Source organism: Schistocerca americana, chromosome 1 (assembly GCF_021461395.2).
Source record: "Schistocerca americana isolate TAMUIC-IGC-003095 chromosome 1, iqSchAmer2.1, whole genome shotgun sequence".
Classification (NCBI taxonomy): domain Eukaryota; kingdom Metazoa; phylum Arthropoda; class Insecta; order Orthoptera; family Acrididae; genus Schistocerca; species Schistocerca americana.
The window spans coordinates 828,714,330-828,729,627 of record NC_060119.1 but is presented as its reverse complement, the minus strand read 5'-3'; the positions used below and the strand labels follow the sequence as shown (position 1 = coordinate 828,729,627).

At 41.0% G+C, this 15,298-nt stretch overlaps 1 protein-coding gene across 1 annotated transcript in view; it reads left to right on the top strand.

Moving 5' to 3' along the window:
- Positions 1 to 15,298, top strand: part of LOC124546401 (aminopeptidase N-like) — a 263,906-nt gene that overhangs the window by 113,933 nt on the left and 134,675 nt on the right. Inside the window, exons 8-10 of the mRNA XM_047125035.1 lie at positions 355 to 466; positions 680 to 761; positions 3,535 to 3,718. Coding sequence (XP_046980991.1) covers positions 355 to 466; positions 680 to 761; positions 3,535 to 3,718 — 378 coding nt within the window. The remainder of the gene's footprint in view (positions 1 to 354; positions 467 to 679; positions 762 to 3,534; positions 3,719 to 15,298) is intronic.

The following is a 15,298-nucleotide window of genomic DNA, read 5'->3' as shown; positions in this document are numbered from 1 at the left end:
TATCGAAAAAACCATACGCGTAGAAACGTTCCCGCTGTCACCTGTCACGGATGGATGCCGACTGAGCTGCTGAGCACGCACATACCAAAATATACGCGATTGGCCCGCGCCTAGCGGCGTCAGACGGAAACGTTCCCTACTTTCTAAATAGCCCTCGAACTTTTTACAGCAAAAAAAAAAAAAAAAAAAAAAAAAAATGTACGTTCTTCTTGTAGTTTTTATGGACATATTGGTTTAAATTAAGCTTAGAACACTCGTTGTATGAATTACAAATGATAATTAGTTGTATAATAGCGTGTTGTTATATTTGTCTTGTTAAAAATAATGGTATGTGGACTTATCTTTTGGATACAGGCGGCGTCTAGGGTTATCCCTCCTATGGGCTACAGTCTCTACTATGAATACAGCAAGCGCCACCCTTATTCTCTCATTGGCTCGCTGAAGGAAGAGATCCGCGTTGCTAAAAGTGAGTATTCGCGACACAGTTTTCTCAATAAATGCTAGTGCTAGCTGCAAGCATAAACTCCATAAAGTCTGTGAAATATTACAGAATTATTACTTAAATGAACATGGGCTACTATAAAATACATGAAAGTTTGTAACAAATTTTCTTTTCTCAGAATATTACAACCTCAAACTGTGACATTGACAGTGGTCTCTCTTTCTTTCTCAATTTTAGCGCAGTGGATCTTCCGCATGCTGAACTACACTCTCACCGAACGAGTTTTCGTGCACAGCATCCGAAAATTCATTCAAGCCAGGTAACGTTATTATTTCATTACCTCTCTGTCTCCAACACTCCGTTCCTGTCTTCCTCCCTCTCTTATTCGCCCACCCCCAAAAATCTCTCTCTCTCTCTCTCTCAAACACACAGATACACACACACACACACACACACACACACACACACACACACACACGTGCGCAAATAGCGACACCGTATATCCATTAGTTAGCCCCATTAAATTTTTAAGAACTTCTTATACTCTCTTTCACCATGTGTACGTCTTTGGGAGCGAAGAAGTCGTTTCTGGACTGAAAGAAGGAGACTGAAGTATTGAAAGAAATCTGTGAGATATTTTAATACAAATGATGGCATACAAACCAAGAGGCAGAGGTATCTTTTTATGAAAGGACGAAAGGTTGAACAACGTTTTATGAGCAATCGACGACGAAGTGATTAAAGACAGATTTCATTATGGATCTATTCTGAGGACTGTAGTGACGTACCAAGACATTAATGAGTTGGTCGGTAGAAACTCGCTTGGAGAGGTTGTTTACGGGAACAACGTCTCAGAGAGACAATGCGTGGCGGTTGTATTAAAGTCTAAAACGAGTGTGTCTGCGCAGTATTATGTTTAAATATAGGACTATACTGAAGGTGGGTTCTACATCCTCCCGGGCGTAATAAATACTGCTAGAAACACTACAGTCTATAACAGACTGATGTTAACGTCCGAGATACGCAGGAAAATAAGGGCTGCCAATCGTCTGTTGCGATGTTACGGAGCGTGCGCAGAAAGACAGTATGCAGATGGCCTTATTTTAATGGAACAAACGAGACCTATTCGGTACCCGACCTTGCTGACGATCGATAGGAGGCTTTAATGCGTTCAAAGTGCACTGAAGGGTCGACAGTTCAGGTCATGCCTCAGCATAAATGGCGAAAAACTGTCCTGCATGAGCAACTAGCCGGATGTTAGGGTACTGACAAGAACTATGACTGACGATCTCAGTTGTACAAAACCGCCCCACTCTCAGCTTTAACGGGTGCAGTGGGTAACTGTTCATGTCAAAGCGTTACCACTCCTCCAGAGCACCCCAGAAGTCACATTATAGCAAGACAACGACCACCGACATGATTCGGAACATCCGCTTCATCTTATCCTTTCCTTCTTTTTTGTGTCATATTAGTCTTCTAATTGGTTTGATGCGGCCCGCCGCGAATTCCTCCCCTGTATCTTTTCGTATCACAGGACAATAGACTTGTAACCTACGTCCTCAATTATTTGCTGTATGTATTCCAATCCCTGCCTTCCCCTACAGTTTTTACCATCTTCACCTGTCTCTCTAGTACCAAGGAAGTTGTTGCCTGATGCCTTAACACATGTCCTGTCATCTTGTCCCTAGTCCCTGTCAACGTTTTTCATACATTCCTTTCCTCGCCGGTTCTGCAAAAAATCTCCTCATTCATTAGCTAATCAGTCAACTTAATTTCCAAATTTCTTCTGTAGCACCACATCTCTTATTCTTTGATTCTCTTCCGTTCCGGCTTTTCCACAGTCCATGCGTCATTATCATACAATGCTATGCTCCAAACATACATTATTGGAAATTTCTTCTTTAAATTAAGGTCTAGCAGACTTCTCGTGGGCAGGAAGCTTTTTAGACTACACGATCGTGGGCACGTTCCCGTTGGGGCATTATGTCTTTTAGTAAGTCGGCCTGTGTCTTATTAATGTCCCATCGAGGTAAGTATTAGTGAAATGAGGGTAGGTTTTGATACCGAGCAGGAGCGGAGTGGGAAAAATGAAATGACAGCGAGTAATATATTTTAAAATAATTCAGAACTGATTTATTAGAAAGTAAGAACTGCAAAAGATACTTAAAATGTTTCTACCAGTCTTATTTAGTCAAAATTTGGGGTTCAACATTTAAACAAATCGAAATATATAACTCAGAGAATTACAGGTTTTATTCAAAAGTGATGAACTCTATGGCGCTGAACCTAGATCAGGTTGTAAACTGGCAGTTTGCTTGTGAGTTAGTGAAATCAACGAATGGGAGCATAAAGAGAAGGTTGTAGTAACAGATTAATTTGTAACATAGCTCGATGTCTTGGTTTGTCTGAAATGTGGTAATATGGTTGCGAGTTATCGAAGGTATACGCAACGGGAATAACTATAATTCTTTAATGTTGTTGATGTTTTAATCCTCAATCGATATTAATATTATATTAATGTTTTTAGGTTAAGATCTATGTTACATCTGAATAAAAGTTGTCTTTGTTTTATCAAACAAAATAAATATGGCCTTATTCAGTTGTAACAAAAGCTCCTAAACTAAAGTCTTTAGCAGATAACAAAAATTCTTATTATGGTGTGAATTTTACACCTAGTTGATTTTGGTAAGTGGCTTAAGTGCGCCGTTTTGATAATACCATTGCAGATGAGTGGTATTGGTAAGGTAGCTTGTGCTAACCTCAGAAGATACTGACCAGTCTGTTGGTCAAACTTGGACTAAAATTATCGTTACTTTTACAACTGTAATTTGGGGCATTTGTTTGATAATCTTTTTCGATGAAGAGTATGTGACATGACAGTTTTATAATGAATGATGTATTTATGTAAATTTGAGATTAATCTCAGTCGGTATGGAGAACAAGGTAAATTTTAACTTGTTGAAAATAATATACTTCAACTAACAGAAAAGGAGAAGCAGATATTCTCGCCGTGACACAGGTGACCCGCTCATCTTAGTGTGAGGAAGAGTGGTTTAGGCGTGGTGCGTTGACATATTTGTCGTGGTTTACAGCGAGTACAAGATGTTCACGGAGGACGACCTGCTCAACGTGATGACGGAGGTGGCCTGGCGAGAGGGCACTCTGCTGGAGCCCATCCTGGTCGCCTACATCGTCGACTCGTGGTTCAAGCCCGACCGCTTCCCCGTCGTCACCGTGACTCGCAACTACGACGAGCACACCGCAGACATCGAACAGGTCCGTACAACCGTCCAACAGTTAATGCAAACGCTTTATTTCCCTGTACCAAAGGCACTTCTTTACAACTAAATAAAAGACCTATACGGGGTGTAAGAAAACGCTACGGCCAAACTTTCAGAAAATATTCCTCACACGCAGAGCAAGAAAATATGTAATATGGTCAGGGGTCTGGAAACGGTTTGTTTTTACATCTACATTTACATACATACTCCGCAATCCACTATATGGTGCGTGGCGGGGGGTACCTCGTACCACAACTGGCATCTTTTCTCCCTGTTCCACTCCCAAACAGAACGAGGGAAAAATGACTGCCTATATGCCTCCATACGAACCCTAACCTCTCTTATCTTATCTTTGTGGTCTTTCCGCGAAATATAAGTTGGCGCCAGTAAAATTGTACTGCAGTCAGCCTCAAATGCTGGTTCTCTAAATTTCCTCAGTAGCGATTCACGAAAAGAACGCCTCCTTTCCTCCAGAGACTCCCACCCGAGTTCTTGAAGCATTTCCGTAACACTCGCGTGATGATCAAACCTACCAGTAACAAATACAGCAGCCCGCCTCTGAATTGCTTCTATGTCCTCCCTCAAACCGACCTGATAGGGATCCCAAACGCTCGAACAGTACTCAAGAATAGGTCGCACCAGCGTTCTATAAGCGGTCTCCTTTACAGATGAACCATATCTTCTCAAAATTCTACCAATGAACCGAAGACGACCATCCGCCTTCCCCACAACTGCCATTACATGCTTGTCCCACTTCATATCGCTCTGCAATGTTACGCCCAAATATGTAATCGACGTGACTGTGTCAAGCACTACACTACTAATGGAATATTCAAACATTGCGGGATTCTTTTTCCTATTCATTTGCATTAATTTACATTTACCTATATTTAGAGTTAGCTGCCATTCTTTACACCAATCACAAATCCTGTCCAAGTCATCTTGTATCCTCCTACAGTCACTCAACGACGATACCTTCCCGTACACCACAGCATCATCAGCAAACAGCCGCACATTCCTATCCACCCTATCCAAAAGATCATTTATGTAAATAGAAAACAACAGCGGACCTACCACACTTCCCTGGCGCTCTCCAGATGATACCCTCACCTCCGATGAACACTCACCATCGAGGACAACGTAATGGGTTCTATTACTTAAGAAGTCTTCGAGCCACTCACATACTTGGGAACCAATCCCAAATGCTCGTACCTTAGTTAGGAGTCTGCAGTGGGGCACCGAGTCAAACGCATTCCGGAAGTCAAGGAATATGGCATCCGTCTGATACCCTTCATCCATGGTTCGTAAGATATCATGTGAAAAAAGGGTGAGTTGCGTTTCGCAGGAGCGATGCTTTCTAAAGCCGCGCTGATGCATGGACAGCAATTTCTCTGTCTCAAGGAAATTCATTATATTCGATCTGAGAATATGTTCGAGAATCCTGCAACAAACCGATGTTAAGGATATCGGTCTGTAATTTTAAGGATCCGTCCTTCTACCCTTCTTATATGCAGGCATCACCTGCGCTTTTTTCCAGTCGCTCGGGACTTTACGTTGGGCAAGAGATTCGCGATAAATGCAAGCTAAGTAAGGAGCCAATGCAGTAGAGTACTCTCTGTAAAACCGAATTGGAATCCCATCAGGACCTGGCGATTTATTTATTTTGAACCCATTCAGCTGCTTCACAACCACAGGGGTGTCTATCACTATGTCCTTCATACGGGAATCTGTACGAGACTCAAACGGCGGTATGTTTGTACGATCCTCCTGCGTGAAAGATATCTCAAATGCTAAATTTAAAATTTCAGCTTTCGTTTTGCTGTCTTCCGTTGCCAGGCCAGACTGATCAGTGGGTGACTGGATGGAAGCCTTCGACCCGCTTACCGATTTTACGGAAGACCAGAATTTCCTTGGGTTTTCAGCAAGATTCCATGTCTGAGATCAGTTTCTACAACTCTTCAACACATTAACAATGAAAAACACACAGGAAAAGAAGGTATCAGCATAGTATGAAACATTAGCCTCTGCGGATTGTTCGAAATGCCTTGCATTAGCAAAGATATATGCATCAATCCGCCGTCTAATAGACTCCCTGGAGAGCTGATGTATCCCTGGAGAATTACATATTGTTTCACAGCCTTCCACAATACGGGCACGACGACTCTCGTACCGGAATTCTGTACGCAAGACTGTTCACGTGCTGCACAAATAAAAGGAAAGTGGATTTAGGTCAGGAGAGCGTGGGGCTAACGAATTTGCCCACATCTACCTATCCATATGTCACCGAATATATTATTTAGAAGCCTACAATTAATATAATGAGGAGGATTTCCAGCGGCCATGAAGTACGTGTTTTGTCGCAGTCGTAAAGGCACATGTTCAAGCGGAACAGGTAGCGTGTGCTCTAAGAAGCTGTTGTATGTTTCTGAGTTGAGCCTGGGTGGAACAACACGAGTCCTTACAGCCACCAATGTCCGCCCGCCATGCTGTCTAGGGCGCCTTACAACGGTTCGCGCGGCTCCCCTCGTCAGAGGTTCGAGTCTTACTTCGGGCATGGGTGTGTCCTTAGCGTAAGTTAGCTTAAGTAGTGTGTAAGTCTAGGGACCGATGACCTCAGCAGTTTGGTCCCATAGGAACTTACCACCACCAATTCCCGCTCAAACGTTGGCAGAAAATATTTGTTGATGATGTGGTTCCACAATTTCGTGAGGACTTTCGACAGCACATGCGTGCTCATCGTGAAAATTTACAATCTGACCACATTGAAACGAAGCCTCATCCGTGAAAAGCATATATGCACTACAATGGCGTTGACACATTGCAGACTGAACCATTCGCAGAGCTGTGCTCGAGCAGGAAAATCAGCTACTGCTAGTGCCTGCACAGGCTCTACATAGTACGGATACAGCGGTTGCTCATGTAGAACTCACCAGACACTCATATGGTCAACATTACCTGTCGCATCAAACTGCTTACACTTACACTAGCATTTTCGTCAACTCCACGAAGAAGTACGTCCTCTGCTTGAGTGCTTGAGATGTCCTCGTCCATCTAGGCCTTCCTCAGTTGCGGGTAATAGGATTAAAAGTCACATGTTCCCTAAGACGACAATCAGTTGCTTCAAACGTCGTCATATCGGGGCACAGTCGACCTGGAAATCTCTCCCCATAGAAACGTTGAGCGCCACGACCATTGTCATTTGCCAATCCCTACAGCAAATGGCCATCCGTAAATTCCGTATGTGAGAACACTTCACTGCTCTGTACGCAAACCAAATTTGTGATGAACACTAAACAATGGATGGTACGTGCGTGAAGCTAGTACCTCAGAAAAGCTTGTCACATGTCAACATAAGCAATGAAATTAATCTCATGTCAACACAAGCACTGAAGTGTCTCACATGTCAGTATTTCCTTCGTTCAATTGGAACGACAGACACTGGAAGTAAACCTAAGAATTTCAACTAACTGCTAATTCTAACCAAAAGTAACCAGGGGGGTATTTTTGACGTAAGAAAAGTTTGCATGTAACACTGATACATTCCGTTTCTGTGTTTTTCCCATGAGCTATGTGCTTATGAAAAGAAGTGAAAAATGAGCTCTAACACGGAAAGAAAGCTTTTCCAAACCAATGTCCATATAAACAATTCATTTATGTACGTGTGAGAAATGTTGCCTGAAAGTTTGACCACACGTTTTAGTTACACCCTGTATTGCAACCGAATTTGCTTACCTTATTTTCGAAGCAATTTAAGTTATCTCTAATACGTGACTGCAGTTATTACTGTGAATGTGAATGCAGTCTTTCTCTTCATCTACTTCTACATACATACTCCGCAAGCCACCATATGGTGCGTGGCGGAGGGTACCTCGTACCACTCCCAAACAGAACGAGCGGAAAATGACTGCCTATATGCCTCTGTACGAGCCCTAATCTCTCTTATCTTATCTTTGTGGTCTTTCTGCGAAATATAAGTTGGCGGCAGTAAAATTGTACTGCAGTCAGCCTCAAATGCTGGTTCTCTAAATTTCCTCAGTAGCGATCCACGAAAAGAACGCCTCCTTTCCTCCAGAGACTCCCACCCGAGTTCCTGAAGCATTTCCGTAACACTCGCGTGGTGATCAAACCTACCAGTAACAAATCTAGCAGCCCGCCTCTGAATTGCTTCTATGTCCTCCCTCAATCCGACCTGATAGGGATCCCAAACGCTCGAACAGTACTCAAGAATAGGTCGCACCAGCGTTCTATAAGCGGTCTCCTTTACAGATGAACCATATCTTCTCAAAATTCTACCAATGAACCGAAGACGACTATCCGCCTCCCCTACAACTGCCATTACATGCTTGTCCCACTTCATATCGCTCTGCCATGTTACGCCCAAATATTTAATCGATGTGACTGTGTCAAGCGCTACACTACTAATGGAGTGTTCAAACATTACGGGACTCTTTTTCCTATTCATCTGCATTAATTACATTTATCTATATTTAGAGTTAGCTGCCATTCTTTACACCAATCACAAATCCTGTTCAAGTCATCTTGTGTCCTCCTACAGTCACTCACCGACGACACCTTCCCGTAAAACTGCCAACTGAACTGACGAATTCGTCTCGAAAAATCAAGCGAGTAATATTTTAGTTTCGAAACGACGTTTCGACAAGTTTCTTATCACTTTTTGGGGATCTGACTGGGTGCTGTGGGACACTACTATTTATCGTTCTCGGTCGTGTTTTTGATCTTCCGGGATCTGAGCAGGCATGACAATTTGTGAGCGCTCGGCAGTGAGAGTTCGAGGTGGCCGCGATAGAGCTGGTTGGGGTGGGGCTGCAATCTGCGTCGCCGATTCTTCCTGTCCGCTGCTGGCGCTCTGACCACGGAACGCTCCTTAGGGATTTTTGCTAATATCGCCTCTAAATCTACATCTATATACGTACTCCGCAAGCCCTACGGTGCGTGGCGGAGAGTGCCCTGTACAACTATTAGCCATTTCCTTCCCTGCTCCACTCGCAGATAGAGCGAGTGGAAAACGACTGTCTATATGGCACTGTATGAGGCCTAATTTGTCGTATCTTATCTTCGCGGTCCTTCCGCGAAATGTATGTTGGTGGCAGCAGCTTCGTTATGCAGTTAGCTTCAAATGCCGGTTCTCTAAATTTTCTCAATGCGTTTCTCGAAAAGAGCGTCGCCTACGTAACACTTGCGTGTTGTTCGAACCTACCGATAACAAATCTAGCAGCCCACTTCTGAATTGCTTCGATGTCTTTCTTTAATCCCACCTGGTGTAGAACAAACATTCGAGCAGTACTCAAGAATAGGTCGCACTAGCGTTCTATATGCAGTCTCCTTTACAGATGAACCACACTTTCCAAAACTTCTCCCAGTAAAGCGAAGTCGACCATTCGCCTTCTCTACCACAATCGTCACATGTTCGTTCCATTTCATATTGCTTTGCAACGTTACACCCAGATGTTTATCGACGTCACTATCTCAAGCAGGGCAGTGCCAATATGATCCGAAGATTACGGGTTTGCTTTTCCTTCTTATCTGCATTAACTTACATTTTTCTGCATTTTGAGCTAGTTCCTATTCATCACACTAACTGGAAGTTTTGTTGAAGCCATTTCGTATCATCCTTCTGTCACATCTCTTTGACATCCCACCGCCCGCACATTACTGCCCACCCTGACCGCCAAATCATTTATGTGCATGAAAATAACAGCAATCCTATTACACTTCCCTGGGGCACTCCTGACGATACCGTTGTCTCTGATGAACACTCGTTGTCGAGGACAACATAGTGGATTCTATTACGTAGGAAATCTTCGAGCCACTGACATTTCTGGGAACCCATTTCCTATGCTCGTACTTTCATTGCAGTCTGCAGAGGTGTATCCTATCAAATGCTTTTCGGAATTCTAAGAACTATGGAATCTACCTTTACCTTTATACATAGTTCGTAGTATATCACGTGAGGTAAGATCAAGCTGAGTTTCACACGAGCGATGCTTTCTAAAACTGTACTGATAGGCGAACGTAAGCTTTTCGGTCTCTAGGAAATCCTTCATTATGGAATCCCAGAAACCCCTGGCGCGACATAAAACCTTTTTGTCTTCGAAGTTGAGCGTGTATCCTTCGAAGATGCTATTCTTCTCCAACGCCGACATTTTTGTGTAGCCGAGGTGGACTTTCCTAGCTTGTTGTGCACATCTCTGTGAGTTGCAGAGCTGCGTTTGGCCGGTTCAAATGGCTCTGAGCACTATGGGACATAACATCTGAGGTCATCAGTCCCCTAGAACTTAGAACTACTTAAACCTAAATAACCTAAGGACATCACAAACATCCATGCCCAAGGTGGGATTCGAACCTGCGATCGTAGCGGTCGCGCGGTTCCGGACTGAAGCACCTAGAACTGCTCGTCCACACAGGCCGGCTGAGCGTTTGGCTGGTGTACAGGCAGATACACTTACACGCCCGATGTTTTTAGTCCTAAAGCATACTTCATGCTACCAAACATGTCCCTAATTTTGCTCGCAGAGAGGATAACTGTCTTTACATTATGCTAGTCCAAGTTTACAGCGATCTTGGATGTTGGCGGTCCAGCGTACGGAAGGAACACTGTCATCTTCCTTTGGGGTCCAGACACTTCGCCAGAAAATGACGAGTAGGAAACTTTTTGAAACCTCGCTCCGAAACGAATATATCATTCGGCTGATTATGGGAGAAGAATTCTTGAGTAGAGTGTAGTGTTGTATCTTGGAATATTTTTCAGACTTCCCCCTCCAGGCAGCTCTGCAATTGAATTCTGATATTTATTTTTATTTATTTATTTATTTTTTGTTCCGTGGGACCACATTTAGGAGAAGTCTCCATGGTCATGGAACGAGTCAATACATGAAATTATAACACGATTGTAGAAACACATAAAATGAAACAAGTCGTTAGTTTAAATAAAGAAAATCAAGAATGTAACACTGGAATTTGCTTAATTTTTTATCTCTTCCAGGAGCTCCTCGACAGAATAGAAGGAGTGAGCCATGAGGAAACTCTTCAGTTTAGACTTAAAAGTGTTTGGGCTACTGCTAAGATTTTTGAGTTCATGTGGTAGCTTATTGAAAATGGATGCAGCAGAATACTGCACTCCTTTCTGCACAAGAGTCAAGGAAGTGCATTCCACATGCAGATTTGATTTCTGCCTAGTATTAACTGAGTGAAAGCTGCTAACTCTTGGGAATAAGCTAATATTGCTAACAACAAACAACATCAAAGAAAATATATACTGCGAGGGCAATGTCAAAATTCCTAGTCTATTGAATAGGGGTCGACAAGAGGTTTTCGAACTTACACCATACATAGCTCGAATAGCCCGTTTTTGAGCCAAAAATACCCTTTTTGAATCAGAAGAATTACCCCAAAAAATAATACCATATGACATAAGCGTATGAAAATATGCGAAGTATACTACTTTTCGTGTTGAAATGTCACTTATTTCAGATACTGTTCTAATGGTAAATAAAGCGGCATTTAGTTTCTGAACAAGATCCTGAACATGGGCTTTCCACAACAGCTTACTATCTATCCGTACGCCTAGGAACTTGAACTGTTCCGTCTCGCTTATAACATGCCCATTCTGTCTGATTAAAATGTCAGTTCTTGTTGAATTGTGGGTTAGAAACTGTAAAAACTGAGTCTTACTGTGATTTAGCATCAAATTATTTTCCACAAGCCACGAACTTACTTCATGAACTACATTATTTGATAATGTTTCAATATTACACACAAGATCCTTCACTACCAAGGTGGTGTCATCAGCAAACAGAAATATTTTTGAATCACCTGTAATACTAGAAGGCATATCATTTACATAAATAAGGAACAGCAGTGGCCCCAGCACCGACCCTTGGGGAACGCCCCATTTAACAGTGCCCCATTGGGACTGAACATCATTACCACTCTCAATATTGCGGAGGATTACCTTCTGCTTTCTGTTCTTAAAGTAGGAGGCGAACCAATTGTAAGCTACTCCCCTTACTCCATAATGTTCCAACTTCTGCAGTAATATTTTGTGGTCAACACAGTCAAAAGCCTTCGTTAAATCAAAGAAAACACCTAACGTTCTCAACCTTTTATTTAATCCGTCCAAAACCTCACAGAGAAAAGAGAATATAGCATTTTCAGTTGTTAAGCCATTTCTAAAACCAAACTGTACATTTGACAGCAAATTATGTGAATTTAAATGCTGCAGTAACCTTGTATATACAAGCCTCTCGATAACTTTAGCAAACACCGATGGCATAGAAATAGGTCTATAATTGTCAACATTATCCCTGTCTCCCTTTTTATAAAGTGGCTTCACTACCGAGTACTTTAATCGGTCAGGAAACCGACCACTGCTAAAGGAAAAGTTACAGATATGGCTAAGTACTGAGCTAATATACGTGGAACAATACTTCAGTATTCTGCTAGATACCCCGTCATATCCATGAGAGTTCTTGGTCTTTAGTGATTTAATTATTAACTCAATCTCCCTCTTGTCAGTATCATGGAGGAGCATTTCAGGTAACAGTCTCTGAACACTTTTTTCTAAGAGCGCTATATGATTCCCTGTTGGGACTAGGTTTCTATTTAGTTCACCTGCTATATTCAGAAAGTGATTATTAAGTACTGTACATATATGCGACTTATCAGCAACACGGACATCCCCACTACGCACTGATTCTATATCCTCGACCTGTCTCTGCAGACCAGCCACTTCCTTTACGACTGACCATATGGTTTTAATTTTATCCTGAGACTTAGCTATTCTATCTGCATACCACATACTTTTTGCCTTCCTAATAACTTTTTTAAGCACCTTACAATACTGTTTGTAATGGGCTGCTGCATTTAGATTTTGACTGTTTCTAACATTTTGATATAATTGCCACTTTGTTCTACAAGATATTCTTATCCCTTTAGTCAGCCACCCAGGCTGCCTGTTTGTGCTAGTACCCTGTTTTAAACGTTCTAACGGAAAGCAGCTTTCAAAGAGCACGAGAAAAGTCTTGAGGAAAGCATTATATTTATCGTCTACTGTATCAGCACTATAAACATCTTGCCAATCTTGTTCCTTGATAAGGTTTACAAAAGTCTGTACAGCAACTGGATCAGCTTTCCTAAAAAGTTGGTAACTATATTTAACATGTGTTGAAGCACAAAAATCTTTTAGACTTAAAATTTGTGCATCATGATCTGAAAGGCCATTCACCTTTTTGCTAACAGAATGCCCTTCTAATAATGACGAATGAACAAAAATATTGTCTATGGTTGTTCTACTGTTCCCTTGCACTCTCGTTGGAAAGAATACGGTTTGCATAAGATTATATGAATTAAGGAGGTCTACCAGCATCCTTTTCCTTGCACAATCACTTATACAATTAATATTGAAGTCACCACATATAACTAACTTTTTGTATTTCCTATAAAGTGAACCAAGAACCTCCTCTAGCTTTAGCAAAAATGTTGTGAAATCGGAGTCTGGGGATCTATAAATAACAACAGTAAGAAGTTTAGCTCCACTAAATTTAACCACACCTGCACAACATTCAAACACCTTTTCAGTGCAGTACTTTGAAACATCAATTGACTCAAATGGGATACCGTTTTTCACATACATGGCTACTCCCCCACACCGCAAAGAGCTCCTAGAAAAGCTGCCAGCCAACCTGTATCCTGGTAAAGGAAGCCTCTGAATTATCTCCTTATTTAAGAAGTGTTCAGATATACCAATAATTTCAGAGTCAACATCTATAAGCAGTTCACTAACTTTATCTCGAATACCTTGTATATTTTGATGAAATATACTAATTCCCTCATTAATCGGATACCCAAGCTTTGTAGAAAGTGGTTTCTTTGTTAGAGAGACTTCCCTTAAGCAGGAATACCTATCAGCTGACTTCAATCTAAAAAAGGTACAGCTCTAACACCCACAACTACCGGAATTTTCCCATGAGTGATCCCACCACCCCCACCTATGCTGTCACCTATAAGTTTTGCCAACCTCCCCTTCCCATTCTATTTTTAAGTGACAGTTTGACTTTTAATGTGCTGCAGTCTTTCCGAAAATCACAAAAAATACTCCAGAAAAGTATTTTTTTTTCCAAATGTGAAAAAGTATTCCAAGGTGCTAAATGGTCATGTACCAAGGAACAAATAATCTACTGTAATTTAAAAGTGCTACAGTCGAGAAACTCTTGCCAGCACTGTATTTAACAGTCTATTTTGTAGGGTAAACATGCTGTTCTGTAGGGCGATCGTATGGTTTAAAATGAACAGACTCTGTACTTCGCGATCGCAGAGTAGACACTTTTATTGTTCCTAGATTTTACGATCTACGTGCCTTTTTATTGACTGTGCATTTTATCAACTCGATTTTTATCAAAGCATGTATATGTGGGACTTCATGTGATGTAACAAGGCGATTTTATAACAAATTCCCTAAGATAAGTGGAATTTTATATATTTTATGTCAGCCGTGGTATGAATTCTGGTCGCCTTCCAACCCCCTCCTCCCATCTTCCATTATCTATGTTTTTCTCCTAGATCAGATGATGGGATCAAAAGACTGTTGATACCAGTCATCTTGGAACAACAAAAGTCCCTCCACTGCGATCGCAGCGTACAAAGTGTGTTAATTTTCAGTAGTCTATCTGTTACATTATTACCCTGCGAAATCCAAAAAATCAGTAAGGGAAATCAAGGTACGCAGAATATTATCAAAAATCAATTCAATGAAACACATTTTTAAATAAAAGCTATCAAAAAATAACTAAAGTTTTCATATTCGGGAAATGTAAAATTGTTAAGACAGTAAAAAAAACTCAGTTCATTTGTAAATATGACACGTTCCATAGTAGAAGATCTACCGTTTTAAAGTACATACATAATGGTTCACGGCTGAAGAATTGCACATTAAGAGTCCACACTTTATATAACTATTTTTAAAGATATGTGGAATTTAAATCACCATGAAATTCTGTAAATTAAGAGCTATCAATATTTTCGAAGTAGATGTAGATGAAGTACCTTTAATTTATTATAAAGCACTTAAATGTATAAATTTAAATATATTTACAAATTTAGTATTCCATTAATTCTCAGAAAGTGTAGATATATACATTGAAATACTTAAATGTATAAATCTAAATATATTTACAAATTTGGTATTCTATTAATTCTCAAAAAGTGTAGATATATACCTCGAAATAATCAGCAACTACTCATCTTGTGGTGTTGCAGTTCTTCGTCTTATGTCGGTGCTTACTACGAAAATAGGACGAGGAATTCCGCCTTATGAAAGATACCTTTCTTCTGTTTTGTTTCACCCAGACATGTTTCAGCACTTTTTGTGCTATCTTCAGTGGGTCATTTTTTATTTTCTAACTGTAAAATTGTGGTTAGATATTAACATGTAGCGAAACATTTGGTATATGATATTTACAATTGTGAATCAATAATTGTTGTAAAATATTGTACATCATTTGTTCATAGCTTACAGTTGAGATATGTATTAACGACCTGATGTACTGTGTGTTGTTTA